At 44.6% G+C, this 21088-nt stretch overlaps 1 protein-coding gene across 1 annotated transcript in view; it reads left to right on the top strand.

Annotated features, from left to right (window-relative positions):
- FBN3 (fibrillin 3) overlaps positions 1 to 21088 on the top strand; it is a 110829-nt gene that overhangs the window by 14804 nt on the left and 74937 nt on the right. The window contains exons 2-5 of the mRNA XM_075175372.1: positions 2867 to 2949; positions 5147 to 5245; positions 9856 to 9951; positions 12007 to 12102. Coding sequence (XP_075031473.1) covers positions 2867 to 2949; positions 5147 to 5245; positions 9856 to 9951; positions 12007 to 12102 — 374 coding nt within the window. The remainder of the gene's footprint in view (positions 1 to 2866; positions 2950 to 5146; positions 5246 to 9855; positions 9952 to 12006; positions 12103 to 21088) is intronic.

The following is a 21088-nucleotide window of genomic DNA, read 5'->3' as shown; positions in this document are numbered from 1 at the left end:
TAATGCAAACACTGCCCAGTTCCTTTTTCCATGGGAAAGCATTCTGCTTCTTCCACTTTGGAAAGGTACACCTGTAGCCTATCTGCTGCACATCTGCTGCATGTCTGCTGCACATCTGCTGTATGTGTCTGCACATGTGCTGCACTTCTGCTCTGTCCCTGTTTTGTGTCTGCCGTGCCTCCGCTGTGTGTTTGCTGGATGGGCTCTGCACGTCTTCAGTGCGACTGCTGTACATACACTGTGTTTCTGTGACATCTGCTGCATATCTGCTGCGTGTCTGCTTCATGTTTGCTGTGTGTTTTCTGCACACATGTTGTATGTATGCTTCATCTTTGCTGCATGTTCTCTGTGTATCTCCTGTGCATCTACTCCAATCATGCTGAAGGTGGAAGACTCATGTGTGCCTGGGTAACTGATTCAGGGTGTTCTGGGATCCACTAGCCTCTCCTAGAAAAGGAATCTGCCGCCCTAAAGCGCTACAAGTTCTTGCCAAAATCCAGGCTGGAATCTGGTAGATGGGCTTTACAGGTTGCCACTGAGACTAGCTGTTGTGCCCAGGGCGCACAGCCATCCCAGCACCCTCTGCCTTCCCACTCCTGGCTCGCTGCAGGAACTTGAGAGCGGCAACCAGAGAAAGAAAATCTTCAAAAAATCCCCACCACTCAGGTAAAATTTCCAGGCAGAAACAAAGGTAAGTTCAGGAAAACAGATTAACAGCACACCTACTATAACAGAGACCTCAGGTTTTGAGGAAGGACAAGCAGGACAAGTTCTGCAGTAAGCACTCCATGACATGGGAGGGAAGTAGAAACATCCACGGTTAAAGCAGTTTCTACGCAGCCACAAGCAATAGTTGGGATGTTGTGTTAAAGGAATGAAGGGAAGCCGAGACAGTATTTGCCTTATGCATGTTCCTTGCTGGTGGCAGAATAACAGGGAAATAAAAAGACGCTGTTCCCTGGAAAATGAAATTAATTTGATGATCTAGCTGAAGATCAGGGATGAATCAACACATTTTCAGAATAAAACCCCAAACAAATCAACCGATGCTTTTGGAGTTTTTAAAAATCAGATATTGTTGTTACTTCAGTCTGCCAAATCCATATGTTTGCTCCTGTGCACCATATAACTAGAGATATTTCTACAGGTAGCTGTGATATGCTGATAGTTGTGGAGGTGTATTTCACAATGAAATGGATTACAGTGAACATAGAATTACAGAATCACAGAATGGTTGAGGTTGGAAGGGACCTCTGGAGGTCATCTGGTCCAACCAGGGCCACCTAGAGCTGGTTGCCCAGGACCATGTCCAGACAGCTTTTGAATATCTCCAAGGATGAAGAATCCACAGCCTCTCTGGGCAACCTGTTCCAGTGCTCAATCACCCGCACAGTGAAAAAGTGTTTCCTGATGTTCAGGTGGAACCTCCTGTGTTTCAGAAACATCCCAAATTGCATAGCAGAAAATGCCAAATCTGATTCATTCACCTAATCCCATCCTGTCTGTGCAATGATGATGATAGTTACTATCACCAGCCCCAGGCAGTCTGCTGAAGTGGCTGATGTAAAACTTAATTAGTAAAAATTAAGACACAGAAATTTTGGACAATAGATCCTGACAAACTAATCTGATATTTTCCTTCTCTTACCAAAGAGAAAACTAAAGGGTGATGTAACAACCTACATAGGTCTACTGGGTGAAGAGACTTTGTTAGCAAATGGTTCTTCAATCCAGCAAGCAAAGATATAACAAGATCCGACGGCTGAAAGTAGAACCTAGATAGACTCAGACCCTGAAGTAAAGCATAGAGTTTTAACGGTGGGGATTATTACTCGCTAGAAAACCTCCAAAGTGTATGCTTTTTCACTGGTGATTTTAGTTCAAATTCTCAAGATGTGATCCCTCAGCAAACCTCCCAGAAGAGGTTGGAGGGTTGCTGGCCAGGGTCCAGGCAAGGTCAAAACTCTCCACCTACACTTACCTCCACTGCCTTCCCCCAGCTGTCTGATCCCGTGTTAGAGCCCCAGCATCTCTGCAAGGGGCTGCGTTCTCATGACTCCACACTTGACACTGTCACAAGAGTATGAACATTACATATCTTCCTGGGTTTTTTTGGGAATTTTTCTTGGGAAGTCTGTTAGTTCATGTATGGGTGTGTAGCATGGCACAACACGGTGTAAATGCCATGCTGAGGTATATGTTCGGGCTGGGTTTTCTGCCATCTTTGCTATGTGCATTGATTAAACCATCCAACAAACAAAGACAAAGAAAACCATGGGTAGCCTGTCTGATGGACAAGTTGGAGTGTGCAGGAATTTGTTAATTGCAGAGTCAGAAAGGAAGAGCAGGACTTTGTCCACCTTATGCATAAACAGCACTGCTAAGCTGTGTTCACAAGGGAAGATCTCCTCCTCCTGTTCAGGTTATCAAGACATTCACTTGCCTGTGGTCTCTAGGGTTGTCTGGTATCTAGGTCTCTCTCTCCTCACATGGAAATGCAGGTCTCCAACTGGCTGTGTCTAACCTTGTGGGTATGGCCCCATGCCCTGGCTTCATGTCAGGGTAGACCTGGCTCTGCCTCAGTTCCTCGCTCCTCCATATGGTCCTACGAGGGTCACTGTAAGATCAGAGCCCCAAAGCATTCTGCACAGGGAGGTCAGAAGTCAGTTATTAAAATAATGTGTGGTGGCTCCTTTTGGTGGGAATTAAACATGGCTTGTTCAAATTCACAGCGAGGGAATGGAGTTTGGCAGAGAACTGTCACACAAGAGGTTATTCAACTGCTCTCCTACAGCGCTGGTACATGCTGAATTTATCCAATGGCACTGCACAGAAACAGAGGGAAAAAATTGTTTTTAATTTTCAGACCCAATGTCTGTGGCTCGAGGTTCCACTCCTACTGCTGCCCCGGCTGGAAAACGCTGCCCGGAGGGAACCAGTGCATTGTCCGTGAGTACCCATTTTCCTGTTAAGGGCACCAAGGGAGCTAACTGCCATGTGGGAAGGAATGCGTATCTCACACTTCAGCAGATGACAGAACATTTCGTAAGCCACTGGGACAGGAGCAGCGATTGCTGGGAGTTCCCATCTCTGCTAGTCGATTAAAGCAGGGTGGTTGCAATTGGTCCCATTTAGTGCACGGCCATTCGTCTTCTGCCAAATTGCCACTGTGTTCCTTGTTGGTTGACAGTTTGTGTGCCTGCTTTAGAAGATTAGCCTCAAAGGAAAACTATTGGTGATTCCTGAGAAAGTTATTTCAGAGCTGCTTGTTTAGATGAAATAATTTAGTTAGTTGCTAGAACAACAGCAAGATGCTGACATTGCAAACATGATGTCATGAGACAGCGTCTACAAGCAGGAATTTGCATCTTTCTTTGAGTGGGCATCCAAAGCAAGATGCTGATTTAGATAAATCACACCTCTGTTTTGGCAGGTAGCATTCCTATTTGGAGTAGAGCATTATTGTACTCTCAAGTGCTGATATACACCTATAAAATCCATGAAGGGGCTGATGTTTTGCATTTCTGTAGGTTAAAGGCATGAGCTAGAGGGAGATGAAGGAGCCTGCCCTTTGGAGGACGCTCCGATGGGAAGTGAAGGAGTAAATAAATGAGATTCTCATTTGTATCTGCATTTGGTCATGCTTCGTACTGAAACACAGTAGATACATGGTGTCCTGGAGATATTAACCATAACCTGGACATACAAAATAGCAGACAGCACTATGGGATGCTTGTATCTCCCAGTATTTAGCTTTCTGAATAAATCTTCTGCATTAGAGCATACTTGGAATTGTATGTGAATGCTCTGTTCCAAAACTTCCTAAAAATAATTGACAGTGGCAGGTTTCAAGTTGAGGAAAGCAATAGGCTCCTCTAGCGGGATGTCCCACATAATACAGGTGACATATTTCAGAAGTAATTCCACCTTCAGAGTCTAAATACTCAGCCATCTTAGAGAGAAACGCCTTGTATTTCCTAATATAGAGCTGTCTGGGACCTCAAATGTACAAAACTGAGCCCAGAGCTGCAAATATTCTCCTCTCAAAGGAAATGGTGTCTATTGTATTATGAGCGATGAGGCCAGTTGATGTGTCCTTGCACTCAATGAGTAACCAGTGCCAGAGTATGGCATTTTACTCACTAAGAAGGGCAATAAAGAGGCGTGATGACTCAAGAGTTAAAGGTTTCACCCTGGGTGATGGTAAGACATGGAGTTCTGTGCCCTCTCCTTTCCCCACGAGAAGAGACAGGCAAACTCACAAAATCCTCCTCACCATCCCATGGACAGCAGATGCCCCACCAAGGATACAAGGCTTGAGTTTAATGCTGGCTGCAGCGAAGGGTTAAGGAACTCAGAGCCAAATAGCTGCTCAGTGGCATGCGGGGTTAGCGACATTCAGGGTTGTCTGCTGACTTTTCTCATAACTGTAAAACATGCCATCTGGGCTGGAGGTCCTCAGGGGACTGTGTGTTGTAATTGTATTTATAAAACACGCAGAGATGAGATACTTTCATGGGGCTCTAATAAAATCTGTGCTTACACAGGTGGAACAATACTGCCAGCTATGCTCTTAGCTCCCATGGCACAGGAAGGGGAAGAGATTAGCAGGGGTCCCAGGCAAGAAAGGATGGGGATTGATATGAAGGCATCCTGCTGATGCATCTCTGGCTGACTCAGGCTCAGCCCCTTATTCAACAGGAGATGCGTCTCAGCAAGAGCCAGTTTCCTCAATGCCAGACCATGGACTGCAAAATGCTTCAGGGAAACACAAAAATTTTAAGGTGAAGAACAACCTGGTTCAGTCTGAACATCATTTGTCTCTGCTGAGAAACATTTTTAACATACAAAAGTGGTGAAATGTGTCTTCCCCATCCTCTGCTGCTGAAAAAGCAATGTGGTAGCAGGACCAGCCACAGTCTGTGATAAAAGGGAGATGTCTCCAGGAACTCCCTGTGAACAAGTGGGTCCTTCCCACTGTTGCACTGCCCACGCCAGGGTCCTCAAGAGGTGCCCCAGCTTCCTCCCCAGGTTATTATTCTTAAAAGAGATGAATTCACACCCTTTCGGCAGCCAAAAACACATCTGCGAGCAAGTTCAGAGACTAGCACATTGTGCTAATCGCTGTGTCCTTCTCTTCCTCCAGCAATTTGCAGGAATTCTTGTGGTGATGGATTTTGTTCACGGCCAAACATGTGTACGTGCTCCAATGGACAACTTTCTCCCAACTGTGGCTCAGCTGGAGGTAAGAGAATATTGCTGGTGATTCTTCTCCCTCCAGAGTTGTTATGTGCTCTCTTAAAAATTTCCCGGTCACAGTGAAAGGAAATCTCTGAAATATTTTGTGTTTTGGCAGCCAGGTTCTAATCTGAATTGGGCAGTAGTCATGAAATCTTTCATTTCTAGTGGCACTTTTACTAAGGGTCCTTACTGCCCCTGATACCTGGAGAAAACTGGCAACCTGTTTGCAATTTCTGCTACTTTGGTATGAGAAATCCTACAGGATGCAGCTCAGAAACCACATTTCACAGCAGCAAATAGCGACGCTGCTGCCAAAGAGTCCATCCACCCCTGGCTGTTCTTTGAAGTGGAATTAAATCTGTCACTGCTTTTGTTAACCAAATAAATATTTTTTTTCCAATGGAAAAATTATTAAGTTTTTCTCAGGCTGTGATTTGGATGTCAGGGAGAATTGCCCAGCATTTTTAGCAAACTGCAGTCACACGATGAAGTTGCGCACTGGCAGAGCCAGAAACTGCATTGCCACTTTTTCTGCTTTGTTCTCCCATCTCAGACCTTCAGGACAACAATCTGAAAAGCTCTGGGAAGAGGACTGGGAGGTTGAGGTTTCTGAAAAACAAACTATGGAGGACTCAGCAGCGTGACAGTCACATATCCAGAAAGCAATTCCCATATCCCTCTAGTAATCCCTGCAGGACGTATTCAAGACCGGATCCTGCTTGCAACCAGTGTGTTACCCTGCAGTCCATGGCTCTGCACAGAAAACACTCCTCTTGCTTGAGTCTAAATCCTGATAGCTAATGGTCTTGTGTACTTTCTGGAAGGGAATTATTGCTCCTCTGTACCCCCTTTTCCACTGGGTCGTATTGCTGGAAAGGACCTGGGAGTTGTGGTAGACACCAGGCTGGATATGAGTCAATAGTCATGTAACAGAGGTCGACGGCCACAAGTTGCTGCTTGGGATACTCAAGCTTGGGATCTTCAGGCACAAAGAAAAATTTCTTACACTGGAGGGTGGTGCAGTGCTGGGACAGGTAACCAGAGCTGTGGGGGATCGCCCTCCTCGGGGGGTTTGAAGACTTAGCTAGCCAAAGTCATAGCCAGCCTGATCTGGAAGTCCAGCAAGCCCTTCCACCCACGCTCCTGTAAGCCAGCACAGACACCCAGCTGGGTCAGCGCAGGCTATGTACGAGCCAACAGGTCTGCCCGAAAGGGCTTCGGTTGTTTCTAAAGTGAGAACAGTGTGCGAATGGGGGCTGCCCTACACTCTAGATCTCCAAATGTGGGCAATGATACTGGCTGACCATTTGCACCTGACTATATAAGCAGTCCACCCATACGTGATGACACTACTCAAACACAGCAGCCAAAAAAAAATCCTGCAAGCAAAGAAACAGAGCTGTGGCACAGTATTGTTTTAAGAAGGCTGATTTTGCTAGTGCCCTATGTAAAATGCAGAAATTAATGGGACTTTACAGAGTCTCTGTAGGTCTCATGGCCATTGCTAGAGACAACCCAGAAATTTATTTTCCATTATTGCCCATCTGTAGGCAAGCTATTGTTAATAAAGTGACTTGCAGGCATCTGATTGAAGGCCAGAGAACTAGCCCCCCCAAACCCCAAAACCACATTCAGGGTGTGACTCAAAGAAGGAAATTCCCAGAATCTGATTCCAAAGTGCCACGTTGTGCTACAGCCCTGCAGATGTCCCCAGTAAGTGCTCAGCACCGGAGCCTATGCGTGCACTGCTCCGCAGATCTTCCCCGTGCTCTGCTGAGAGGAAGGTGCTGGAGACACAGAAGTTTCGGGAGTGAAGGTCCATATGTTAGCAATCACGGAGGAATGCAAGGAATGCTGTAAGCAGTATATACATTTGGGCACAGACCTGGCATTCCCCTGAGCCTGGGGTGGATTTCAGCATGCACTCGAGGGGGGTAGGTTCCTCTGCAGGGGCTTCATCAAATCTGGCATTCATTGTGGGGATGTTTGGATCTGCATTTATCATGAATGCTTCAGGGAGGTAAAGCAGACAAATTGTGCATTCCAGAGGCAATAAAAGCCACTCTGCCTCTCTCTGTCGTAACAAAAAGCTTGGTTTCCTACTTCGGGGAGTAAAGATATTTTAGGAGTAATTTGCAAGTGACTGTTTAGATAGTAGTAGTCAGTAAGCAAACAAAAAACCTGCCTGCAAACTCCACTACCGATGGCTGGCAGAACAGCTGCAGCCACTGATCCTTTAAAATAAATTGTAGAACTAATCCAATCCAATCCAATCATGGGAAAAGTTAACTAGGGCGAACGTCATTCTCTTTTTCCTAGAACTTTGGTCTCTGCTACCCTGGAAAATCCTGACGAAGTGTAACAGGCCTTTAAATTCTTGGTTGAAAGATGTTCTTCTGTGCTCCAAATCTGCAGGGGGTTCTAACAGTGCCAGCCTTGGAGATAAGTCAGATGGTGATGGGACCTCAGGGCTTTTGGGATCATGGCAGAAGTAAGAAATAGGACCTGCTCTGTGCAGGCCCAGGAAGAGTCTTTGCCAATTAGTTGGAAAGTTTCTGGATGAGCATCAGCTTTATGATACCCTGAACTCCCAAAATTTCTCAGCTTCACTAAACCTTATCCCTTGCTGAGGCTCAGGATGCTGTGTAGGGAAGAGCTCTGACAGATGGACGGCTCTGACAGACAGACACTTCCTAGCTACCTCTGTCTCTGGGCAGCCCTCCCAGATCTGCTGTATGTAATTGCTTTCCCAGGGCTGATTAATTGTAGTGAGGGGTGTAGGGTAAGCATGCGCTGGAAACAGTGCCTTTTCCCAGAGAGACTGGTCTCATGTCTGACAATCTGGGCAGTGCTTTGAAGCCTCCAGCTTAGTTTCCTTAATGATTAAGCTTTCATCTAAATTTGGCCTGATCTCTGGCCGTAGAGCAATAGGAAGAATAGTAGACATCATGACTAATTCAAACCACACTAGCAATGCATGGATTAAATGTACAGCATATGTGCCGAGCGTTTTGAATGCAAAGCTCTGAGACTTCCCATTCCACTCCTCCTTCCTTTCAGGCTTCCTATGAACAAGGCGTCAACCATATTATTATCCCTATTGGACACTTCTGAGTCCTACTACCTTTTGGACAGACATTTCACTTTCACTGGCCCTAACTCTTCCCTGCTTGGAACTGATGTTGCATGCACAGAGAAGACACAAGCCACAGCTGAGCATCCACTCACATATGCACTCTCCAGCCCCACCTTCTTCAAGCTGCCAAGTCACGGCCCCTCCTATCCCTGGCAGACGTGAACTGTGGTGTACATGCTGAAAAAGAGTTTTCACATAACTTGCTGTAACCTCAGGCACTTGCAATTTGAGTTGTCACATCTTACAAAGGAAGAATGCATTGTTCCAGGCGTTTCAGTAAAGAATGAAAGCTGTTTGACCTGTATTTGTAACTCAATGTTTAGCGGTAAACCTCCCCTTTTGGGCCCTTCTACTTTAATACCACATTCCTTAAACATTGAATAGTGATGAAACAGTTAAAGCCAATACTGGCTTTGTGTCTACATCAGTATAAAACTTCCCGACTCTTATTTATTGCTATTGTTTTCCTACAGTGCATTAGTCACATTCAATGTGTCATAATCTAGTGTGAAAGCTGGACTCTAACATAGAAAGAAGAATAGATGATACGTGCTTCTCTTTTCAGTTTTCTTAAAAAAACCCTCTTGTATTAAATGAATCTCATCAATAAGGCCTCATAGTAATTGTAAAAGGAAGAGAAGTATCTTAAAAGTTGATGGTTTTCTTCCACCAAAGAAATTCTATCCCCCCAAACATCTCACAGGTCTTTTAATATGAAGGCATTTTAAAGATCAGACAGCCCAGAATGTGAAAAGCATGTTTTTAAAATGGAGCAATAATCTAAAAGAATAATAAAAAGGGTATGAAAATATTTGAAAAGTGTAGTACCCTAAAGGAAAGAGTTGTTTAAATCACAGAGTTATCAAAGAAAGGGAGATATCGGGAAATATGCCCTTACTCGCAGTCACATGAACTATGGCAGGACGACCTGTAGAAAGGACAAAGCATCAGATGTTTAATAGGGGTAGATTGTGTAAAGAAGTAAAATGATAAGTGTCTTTGGTTTCTGTGAAATGTTACTCTAAAAACTGTTTGCCATAAGAGAACGATGATACCTTGCCCTGTGTGAGAGGGACTTGAAGGATCACGTCCCCTAAATTGCTCCTAGTTTCACACTGCCCATCGTGTTCATGGCTTTCCCCTATCTGAACAGTTCAACCCTACCAGGTACAGGAACAATAAGAATGTCTTACGTCTAGGGAACAAAGAACAGACTATGGTATTTACTTTTGTAAGCAACTCTGGGGTAATTATACCTCGGTAAAAGTGCAAGCCTTTAACCACACCATGGGCTCATATCCTACCACGGAAGTCAGAATCTCTCCATTTAACTTGAAGGAACTGGACACTTAACATCACCCTTAGATTCTGCACTGAGACAAGAAAGTTTTGAACATCCATTACATGTGAGGTGTTCACCTCCTCTCACAGACAATTTGTTGCATCGTGTTGTAATATCTCCCTGCTCCTCTCCACAGTCCAAACCTGCAATGTGAGATGCATGAATGGTGGGAGCTGCAATGAGGAGTCCTGCCTCTGCCAGAAAGGCTATACTGGAACCTACTGTGGACAGCGTAAGTACCTGCAGCACCTGCTGTATACACGGTGAGCTGAAGGGCAAGGCTAGATTCATGCAGCCTGATGACTAGAGAGGTCACCTTGCACGCACTGATGTGCTCTTTGATGTCATCATTATATTCTCCTCTCCATTGGAATCTCAGCCCCCTCTCATTGGGGGATATATAGCTATATATATATTAGATATAATTTCTCTGTAAAAAAAATATGTATACACATGAATATATATATATTAGATATCATTTCTCTGTAAATAATTTTAGATAAATAGCATATTCTCTGGGCATGTTTTTTTTTGTGGAAAACCTTCATTTTAGCTCCAATGAAGTCATCTTCCAATTAGAAGAATTAAAACTAAAAAAAAAAACCCAACATTTTTTGATTATAAATTATGCCAGGTTACTTTGGTGGTAGGGACTCAATTTTTAGTTCTGTTTATTTGACAACACTGACTTTCTATAGGGAAACCTCAATATAGTCATTGAAAGAAACTTTACAATGTTTTATGAGTTGGTTTTCTATTTTGTCAAAGCACCTATACCTTTCACAGGGAGAAATTTAGTTTTTCCCCCTAATTTTCTATGAAAGATATTTGGCAATTTTAAATCATTGCTCATGCACATTGTAGAATTAACAACCAAACAACTTAGGTGCCATCTTTAGTAAGTGTCTAGTAAGCAAGTATGCATAATAGTTTTGAAAGTATCTCTGATCAAATGGAACTTTCCAGGCAAATTTCAAATCCCTCTATCAATGTGAGAATCACTAAAGTTCTCGGTGAAGTCTATGAGAATTTTTTTAAAGTTGGGCAAAACACCATATTCTCCCTAAACTTATCCTCAGCTATGACTGATTCATTTTTGCTGAAACTTTCCAAAACGTTCAACTAAAGGCAGACACACCATATGGAAAATTTCATTCTGAACAGCTAAAGCTTGGGAAAATTATAAGTAACAGCAAACCGGGGCTTATAATGGAACGTGCTAGGCAACCTTAATTATGTGCTGCTACCAGCTCCACCTATAATATCCTCAGTAGAGTTTTCATAATGGTTCAGATATTGGCAAGACATCACTGACAGGGTGGGGAACAATGGAGAGTCCCACTGGCAGCATCCCAGCAGAGCAGATTTCGGCTTCCTCGGCTCTAAGATGGGTGTAGCCTTTGAAGGCTGTGAAATGCAGCAGTACCTGGCCTCTCTGCAGCTCAGAGCTTGGCACTAGAACAGTGAGGGCCACGCTGAGGTATCGTTCAAGATTGCTGCGGACCTCCCCTTTCATGAGATTATATTCTCATCTTCGATGCGCCAGTGGTATTGGGCAACTGAGTAGCTCAGGGAGTGAAGCTCTGTATGGGAACTTTAGGAAGAGTCATAACAGTACTCCTCTCATTAGTCATTACAGCTGCTGAGATTTTAATAGGTCAATGGCATCTCTCACAACCAGCAATTGCTCCTGTCGTGTGCAGAATTGTTCCTACATCCTGATATCAATTAGCTTAGCCTCAGCCCAGGACCTGATAAACAACCTACTCCTTTGATTTCAGTCCTAGCCTATTGACTGCAGGTTTTCAACTAAGGGTAGCAGGTCTAATTTTAAGTCAATGAATACTTGTGTGCTGATCAGACTGGTTCTTCTTTGCTTTGGGTACGTGGGATTAAATGGCAAACAAGTCTCCTCTCCTCACGTTTCACTGTTGTCATATGTTAAACATTTGCCTTTATGCAGTTTCTCATTTGTATCAGTTCGTCTTGACCTTGACATTTAAATCCCAATGCTGACTTGAATGAACTGAGATTCCAGAGCGCAGGAAATCCTCTCAAGTGAAATACAAGTTTATGGCCTTTTTATAAATGGCTTCATTCATAAACAGGAAGTAATTTTCCAGGAAAAAATATCAGACTTTTCTCTGTATGTTCATTGCGTGGAGGAGACCCCTGATGGGTGAACAACACGAAGTAGGTGATATTCCAAGTCCTGCCACCACCACATCTCACACTGTGGTTTCACTAAGAGCAGAAATCACTGATTTCTCCTTCTATTTCAAAATAGCTGTCTGTGAAAACGGCTGTCAGAATGGAGGTCGATGCATTGGACCAAACCGTTGTGCTTGTGTCTATGGATTCACCGGTCCCCAGTGTGAGAGAGGTAAGGAACACTTTTTCATGATATTATCACTGATAGAGCACAGGATCAGGAGTTGTATATTTAAGCATGTGTATTAGAGATACTCAATTTTATGTGAATTTCTGCTCAATTCCTCTGCCTGATGATACAGCCTGTAATGACAACCTCATGCCCAAAGCACTCGCTGACATCCCTGGTTATTACATGTGCAGGATACAAAGTGCCTACTGACTGTTCGGTTGTGTGCCTACCAACTGCACGGCTATTAGATGTCTCTGGATCCTCCTCAGTCCACATGTGGCCCCTTGTAGCTGTTCGTTAAACATCAATAAACCCCTGTGCTGAGTACAGAAAGGGTATTTTTCTCTTGGGCATTTCCCTGTTTCTTGTCTTGATAAGCTTGGAGTGGCTTAGAAGTGCCAGGAAGCCCCTTACCACAGCATCCTCGTGAAGGGAAGGTGAGACCATCAGTCCCTTCCTAAACACTAAAAGAGAAGGCAAAAGAAACCTAAGCCAAAATTTTCAAACGTGCTAGTGTGGTGGGTTGACCCCAGCCAGCAGCCAAACACCCATCCTATGTCTCACTCACTCCCCTCTCCTTTGGGATGGGTAGAAGATAGAAGAAAGGCAAAAAGACTCATGGAGATAATGTCAGTTTAATAAGGAAAGCAGAACCTGTTTGTGGTAGCAAAGCGAAATATGGAATTGATTCACTACGTCCCATTGATGGGCAGATGTCCAGCCAGTTCCTGGGAAACAGGACCTCAGCACCTGTAATGGTGGCTTGGGAAGACAAACACCACAACCATCTTATATCCCCCCTTCCTCCTTCTTTCTATGAGGTTTTATTGCTGAGCATGACATCATATGGCATGGAATATCCTTTTGGTCAGTTCGGGTCACTTGTCCCAGCTGTGTCCCCTCCCAGCCTCTTGCCCAGCCCCAGAATACTGGACTAGGACTGGAAAGCAAGCCTTGACGCTGTGCAAGCACTGGTCAGCAACAGCCAAAACACTGGGGTGTTATCCACACTGTTTCAGCTACAAAACCAAAACCCAACACCGCGATGAGGAAAGTTAACTCCATCCCAGTCCGACCCAATACAGCCAGCTAATTTTGGTGCCCATCTTGAGTTACCCTGAGCTGGACTTGCAGGACTCTCGGCGTTCACCGATCCTGCTCAGCACCACAAGTACGACTCGCTGCAGCTCTTGCAGAGGAGTGGTGTCTGAGGAGTTAGGGACCACACACAGTTAGGGACCACGTGCAAAATGCTGGTTTAAGGACTTGGCCAGCTCGCACAGGAACGCCGTCAGACGTGGGTAGTCAGCAGTTCACTGGGCGAGCGCTCAGCTCCCCTATCAGTGAGACCATTTCTGCAGCCTCCTGCCTCTCTCACTATATAGAATCGAATTCCTGTAGCAACTCAATTTATTGCCTGAATTTGACCTGTCCTGTGTGCTTCAGGAGACGGTTGCTTTGGGGTGAAGGAGGTCAATACCATGTACCATCAAAAATTAAAACTAATGATGTCACCAACGCTAACAGCCAATAACTTTCAAATGAACATGGACCTGAAACCCCAGAAGCCAATATTCCAACATTTGCAAAATTATTTTTATAGTTTAGTGCTATATTTACTTGAAAAACCATGGAAATTATGACCAGAACTTAAGGTTTTCCATGAAAGAACCTTATTTTAGTAAAAATGTTTCAAAGGGAAACATAAGCCAACTCTGGGTTATTGTAAACCTCACCCGGTTTGATGCCAGCTGCTCATCCAGTATGAATCGAAACAGCTCCACTAAGAACGACAGTTTTCACCAGCTAAGAATATGGCTTTTAGTGACATGTGGCTTTGCTGTATTTCATCCAGCCAGCGTGTGCTGAGTGGCGAGATCAGATTTACATTTGGGCAGTGTGGGTATGACTGAGGTTTTGGCTGAGGCACGGAATTTCTCCCTTTCCTGTTGGCTTAGATGGACATCTCACGACATTGCTCTGATATGATTTTTGGCAAGGGTCAGAGTGGCACAGAGCAGAAATGAAACTGAAACATGAAGCGAATGTGCAAACTCCCAGGATTAAGATCAAAGGACCCTGGAAATATTCTGCTTTTCTAGCCTCTCATTTTCCTGAGATTGGGCTAATTCTGTTTAACTCCCATGTCCAAGGATTGGACTGTTCTTGCCTTTAATGTTTTTTTCCAAGTTGGGGATTCTTGGCAATGTGATTTAGAGGGTGAGATAGGAATAACAGTTGGTTTCCGGTAGCCCAGGCATCAGTCAGCCCTGCTTGAACAGCAGCCAGCAGAAATCCGCAGAACTCAACATAGTTGTGCAATGTTCCCTGGGTTGCAAAAGTATCTACTGAACCTAACGGTGCAGGTGCCCCATAAAAGGCCTCTGCTGTGGTTTGAACCTCACATTTATTGGATGCAGAGAAGGGAAAACTCTTTAAAAGCCTCCACACACATTTACTGAAGTAACATTTCATTGTTCCAGTCTCCTTCTTTGTACTCTCCTGCAAACACAGATATTGGTCGAGCCCTGCAGTTATATATTTTTTAAGCCCTCTCCCTGCCTTTTTCTAACACACACACCCATGCAGATATGCATTGCTTTAGTTATGGATAGGTATGTATTACGATAACAGCCTTTCTCTGTTGAAGACTCTACCCTGCAAGATAAAACCCTAAACCCGAGCTCCAGAACTGTCTCTCTAGAGCTGCTTTCTTTTTTTCCAGCTCAAGGGGATCTGAAGTATTGAGATTCATAAATTGATACGGACATTGGCTGTGTTGGAAAAGAAAGCTGGAAATTTCTTAAAGAAACTTCTGGATACAGCAATTCCAGAAGGGACTGAAAGATCCAACTGTCCTGACTCTGCGTGCGTGGTAGTGGAGGGAGTAGGAGAGATTGGAAGAGGCAGGGAAAGAAGGGGTCTGAGCAGGGGCAGACTTTGGAGACATCTTGTAATGTATAAAATTCTTTAAATAAAGAGAGCATTTTTACAAAGCCTTTAGAGATTTGGTTTAGTCCAGACTTGTACTAAGAGACAAAACAAGCTCTCCAGCTGTGTATACACAGGTCTTCCCTGCCAAGACAAACAGAGCGCTTGCTTTGCTAAGAGATGTTAAAAGTTACACTTTTCAAAGAGGCTCCTGGCTGGGCAGTCTGTGAATTTGCAGCCAGGTGAGGTGGTTGTGACCGACCTACCGAGAATAATTAGCGTGACAGCGAAGAACTTAACCCTACCAAGGAGAAAATGAATTCCTGCTCCATCACTTCGCCTGTTAACGTGAAGTCCCTAAGCACCAGATTTACTGGAGACATGACCACTGTTGAATTTCTGTTCAGTTTCTCCATTTAAAGCAACCATGGTATTTGACATGTTTACAAGCATCCTTGGGAGTCTCCAGTAACAGGAGACTCAAGTAGCAGGCTTGGAAGCAACACGGATCATCTATAGCTCTCAGTTAAACTCTAAGTCTCGTTCATAAAGATTTTTCTGAAGAAAGATTAATTCAAAGCAGAGCCTGAAACCCACCAACTTCATATGTAGGGAGCAGAGGTTTCAGCCCAAGGCTCCATGGTGATGCTCTCATAGCACAGCTGGGTACGTGGTTGAGTACTCTGGAAATTCCTCGGATTCCTGCCTGCATCTCTGCAGGCAGGGAGCTTCCACTAATGCCAGTTACTGTCTAGTGAGACGTCATTCCCCTTCCTCCTTCCCACACAGTAGCTGGGATGTTTCTCATGGGGGAACCATTGCTAACTACTAAATGCAGCACGCTGGCATTAGGCAATAAGAATGCAGTCCTGCACTCTTGCACCCTTGTGTCTGCTGCTTCCAGAGCGCAAAATGAGAGACTGTCCTAGCTACAAAGAAAATGTCAGGTAGTTTAAGCTGGCTTTCACTGCCTTTCAGGAAAGAAAGCAGAGATAATGTGATACGTACAGTCATTTCCTTCAGTAGTGTGCTGTGAGATGTCTACCGATAGGAACCATCTGGGTTGGCAGATCAGAACACACTCAGCCTGCAGAAGAGAGGATGTGTTGTAGGATACATCTCTCCATCTCTCCCCGCCCCATTACTGAAATGGGGCAGTTGGTCTGAATCATAGCTGGGTAATGCGGAGATTTTATGTTCTGAGCATAGGACAAAGCAGTATGAGCTCTGCTGCTCCATCCTGAGTCTCGCCCACTACTTGTGCTTGTTTGGGCAGCTTATTATGTAGAATCATAGAATCATTAAGGTTGGAAAAGCCCTCTAAGATTATCGAGTCCAACCATCAACCCAACACCACCGTGCCCACCAAACCATGTCCCTAAGCGCCTCATCTACACGTCTTTTAAATACTTCCAGGGATGGTGACTCCACCACTTCCCTGGGCAGCCTGTTCCAAGGCCTGACCACTCTTCCAGTAAAGAAATTTCTCCTAATGTCCAGTCTAAACCTCCCTTGGCACAACTTGAGGCCGTTTCCTCTCGTCCTATCGCTGTTACTTGGCAGAAGAGACCAACCCCCACCTCGCTACAACCTCCTTTCAGGGAGTTGTAGAGCGCGATGAGGTCTCCCCTCACCTCCTCTTCTCCAGGCTGAACACCCCCAGTTCCCTCAGCCGCTCCCCATCAGACTTGTGCTCCAGGCCCTTCACCAGCTTCGTTGCCCTCCTCTGGACACGCTCCAGCACCTCCATGTCCTTCTTGTGGTGAGGGCCCCAAAACTGAACACAGGATTCGAGGTGCGGCCTCACCAGTGCCCAGTACAGGGGCACGATCACCTCCCTACTTCTGCTGGCCACACCAGTTCTGATACAGGCCAGGATGCCGTTGACCTTCTTGGCCACCTGGGCACACTGCTGGCTCATGTTCAGCCGGCTCTCAACCAGAACATCACCCTGTTATGTTTCTCTGTAAAATAATAGACATTTTGCTGCAGCACAAGGGCTGTGAGGAGTCTCCAAAGGGTTGCAGGAAGGCTGGTAAATCGACTGCTAGCAGTGATAACAGCACGATTGAGTCAGGACTGTGTGCTGAGATACAGTCAGCTATGCGTTTGCTCCTGATGATGTTCCCAAATAAGCCACCTCCAGGCTGGAGCCACAGTGTTAAATAAACCAGATTTAAATGCCTCAGACTGAAAAGTTGTGTTAAGAGACCCGTCTGTTGGGAGGGATGGACTCACTCCAGCTCATAGTGCTGTGGCTGGCTGATTCTGGACCGAGAGCTGGTTCGCCTCCTGCCAGCATGATGCCACTGGATATTTGATGATGTGCTTTTACAGGTGGAGATGTTACCTCAACCTAAGAAAAGACACTGACTGTTTTCAGCCTGAAATAAATGCCAGGAAATGTGGTTTTTAAAGAGCCCCTCATTATCAAAATTCACCAGTGTCTGTGTTTCAAATGTAGTAGAAGCAAGCCAGATGATATCTAGCACACAGGTGACACTGAACTGCTAACTCTTTGGCCTTGCAATTTGCTATTATGTTTGGGGACCTCATCTGTCTGCTCCTCTGCCACTCATCTGCTCCCCTACCAAATATCTCTCTAGGAGAAGCCCCTTGAGCTCAGCACAGGCATAACCAAGAGTCCCAAGGGATTTCCTTCACCCAGGAGAAATCTCGAAATGGTTTGTTCAAGCTGAAGTGCCAGTCTTCCTCAGGGACATTTCTTCCCAAGGACACCTGGATAAAATGGTGCCATTACTTCAGGAAGAGTATTTGGTCAAATAAACTCTATATCTGAGGGCTGTACCCTCATCAGCAGTGCACACACTGGCAAAGAGGCTAGCTGACAGTGTCACGGGGGGGTGGGATGTCCCTTAGCAGAGAAGTCTTTCTTGTAGAATGTGACAATCTGTGGAAGCAGGGGCTGACCCAGGTCCTTTTGCTGAAGCAAGGCAAAGGGACTGAAAGCTGAAGGAAAACAAGTTCAAATTGGAAAATACAGGTCCTGTTTTTAACAAGGAGGTTGGTTTCGACTGGCTGTCTTCCACAGGAATGTGCTGGACCCCTCTGCACCAGATAGCCTCACTTTAGACCTCTGTGGGGTAGATGTATCCAGCTGAGCAGAACATGCCATGAAACCTTATAGATGATGGAGTGATAACAGCGCTGAGGGGCAGGATTCACTGACCAAATGCAGACATTGCCCTTTAGGATGAGTGTACGCAGAAGGGCGATCAGTTCTGCCACACACATATGGACTATGGACTTCTCTACATTTAATAAGTGAATACCACCTCTGGAGTCTTGAGATCAAGAGGGAAGGGGTTTCTGAGGATGTGTTGTGGCTAATCCATATGTAGTAGGGTTTAGGCAAGAGTCTCTGCTTGTCATGCGCTGGCTTGTTTGATGTTGGACTTCAGACCAATTCATCCTTACAGATTTCTAATCTGTAAATGTCTGAACAGTGTAAAGATAGTTGGTTGTAGGCTTCTCTCTGCTGCAAGGCACAGCGTGGTGCCACGATCTCAGATTGGTAGATGTACAGAAGGTAACGCCATGCAAAGATACTAACATGTTTCAAAGAACACAGAGCTGCATTAGTCCAGCTAATACCTGTGCTGAGGAGTTGGGATTCTCAGAAAGGCTCGTCAGCTTTGTACGATTGCTGTTGTTTCTAGTGTGGCCATTAGCTATTCCTTCGCTCTCTGGAGGTGTGCTTTCCTACAGGGTTTGGGGTATCAGTTTAGACTGGCAAGCACTGAAAAATGTGCCCATCTGTGTTGATGAAAAGAAGGCATTCAAACCCCACAAATCTATCAGTTTACAGATTTGTTTAGGGTTTTAATTTTACTTTATTTTGAATTTATTTTGCTATCATCATAAAAAGAAATAATTCTATTTTTAAACTGTAATAAACAGTTCCTTCTGCTGCCGTACACTTAACAAACTGCATGTTCCACAGCTCAGGGCTCCAGTAAGAGGCTGCTTTGTAATGGAAGCAATCTAACTACCTTCACACTTCATTCAGGAAATACTCCACTTCAGAGGTAAATACCTTAATAGCTAGGTACTCAGAGAATCTTAGCATCATTTCCTCCCTCTACTTGACATCTTCAGGGATGAAGAACTAGTGAATATATTGTATAATCCCAGCAACCTTCGGTAATGTGAACTCACATTACATCAGTGTCAGAGGAAAAGCTGCAGTACAGAAAAAATGAATCTGTGGGGAAAGAGGCCAATTTTTTTTAACAGTTTTACAGAAAAATGAAACATTTTGATGTCATGTCTCTGATTTCACCCTCCTTCAAGTAGGAAAAAAATTGTTGTAAAAAGTGGCAACGTTTGTCTCAGGTGAAGGTGTGGAAGCTCCTCCTGTGTTCCAAGGATGAGGTTTAATTTGTGTTTTTTTCCATCTGAATGCTGAAGTCTTCGCTGTGGATGCCAGTTGCTACCTCTCGTGAAAGAACATCTTCTTTTACTTTGGAAAAAAGATTTTTAGAGTAACATTCTTGATCCTAGTGGATACTGTCTGTGGTTCTTATGATTTGTCCAGTTCAGAAGGCCCTTGCTAACTCTGCTAGGTCTGCATGTCCTCTCCTCTTAATGGTGCAAGGTTTCCAGAAGCTTAACCGACAAACTTGTGGGGTGGTGTTCTTCAGTGCAAACACTTCTGGGCTGAGCTGAAAGCCAGCTGTGCTCTTGAAGCCTTGCATGGTTGTTCCCAAGTCCTGTATCCCATGAAGAGCCTTGGGATACAGGCTCTTTACATGTAAAGATAACAGCAAACTTAAAACTGGCATCCAGTGTCTGAGTTCTGGCTCTTCATTAGCCACTGCAAGAAAATAAAGCCCTATTGTTGCACGCAGTGTGTCAAATGTGAAAAAAAGCAAGGATTAGAGCCACGGCAGGTCCTAGAAATGCAACATCTATGGAAAAGGCAGTGAGTATCTCCTGTTCTTCCATAGTCCTCACTGCAGGACTGCTCTCTTTCCAAAACCATAACCAGGACTGGGTTGGACTGGGTTTTCATTCCAAGCAGCAGCTTCTGACCAACAGAATGCATGTATTTCAACATTTCACTGCTGTTTTCAAGAGATTCTTATTTCTCCTATTTCTTTCCAAATACCTCAGGAAGGACTGTCAACCATTGAGTGAGGAGGACATGGGCTTTCAACAATTGCCATGCTTAGAGGGGTTAAACACATGACAAAGAAGAATTCTGAGAGTCTGTGTCTGGAGTTTGATCCCATCCCATGGCAGAGCCTTGGTTGGTCTCTTTGTGGCAGGTCTCCAGATGAAGCCACAGAGCACTCAGCGAAGAGCAGATCATGTTCTGCATGTCCAGTGCTTCTCCAAAAGCACTGTAAACTATCTGGACCTTGGGATATAACCAGAGTGGGCAAAAGTAGGTCCCAGGCAGTTCAGAAACGAAGTTCTACACAATCCCCTTGTAAACAAGACAAGTACATAGGAAAAGGGACAGATAGCATCTCTATTGCTACTCAATACCTTTTACTTTAAAGCTGTTGCTAATCCGCTGCTGTTTTTTTCCTGAATCTCCATTATTCTGCTTATATCAAGATACAGCTTTTTATATTGTAGCATGTACGTAAAATGAGAATCTCCTTTGATGTGCACTCAGGTAGGATTTCTGAGTCTCCATAACGTGACTGTGTCTGTAGATTCTCCAAAGTTTCAAAAGGATCTTGATGTCTTTTGGGAGGGGGATGCTAGTGAACCCAGGTTCCTTATAACTGATACAATTCCAGTCCTGGAAGAAATCGCCATTAACAATGAGTCAGACTAATGCAAGTCCTCAGATTAGCATATTTTTATATGCTATATCAGTTTCTCAAAGATCCTTACTGTATAGGACAGCAGTTCCTCTCATCCTCATGATTTCATTTGATTTCTACCAGCCTAACTGCCACTCATCCATTGTCCTGAAATATTTAAGCATAGAAGAATTGTGTAAGGAGGCTGTGGATTTTCATATCTGTAGGTGTTTAAGAGCAGGTTTTACAGATATTGGTTAGGTCTAATTCTGGTA

Source organism: Calonectris borealis, chromosome 28 (assembly GCF_964195595.1).
Source record: "Calonectris borealis chromosome 28, bCalBor7.hap1.2, whole genome shotgun sequence".
Lineage (NCBI taxonomy): Eukaryota > Metazoa > Chordata > Aves > Procellariiformes > Procellariidae > Calonectris > Calonectris borealis.
The sequence above is the reverse complement of the archived record's forward strand: the minus strand, read 5'-3'. Positions and strand labels throughout refer to the sequence as shown.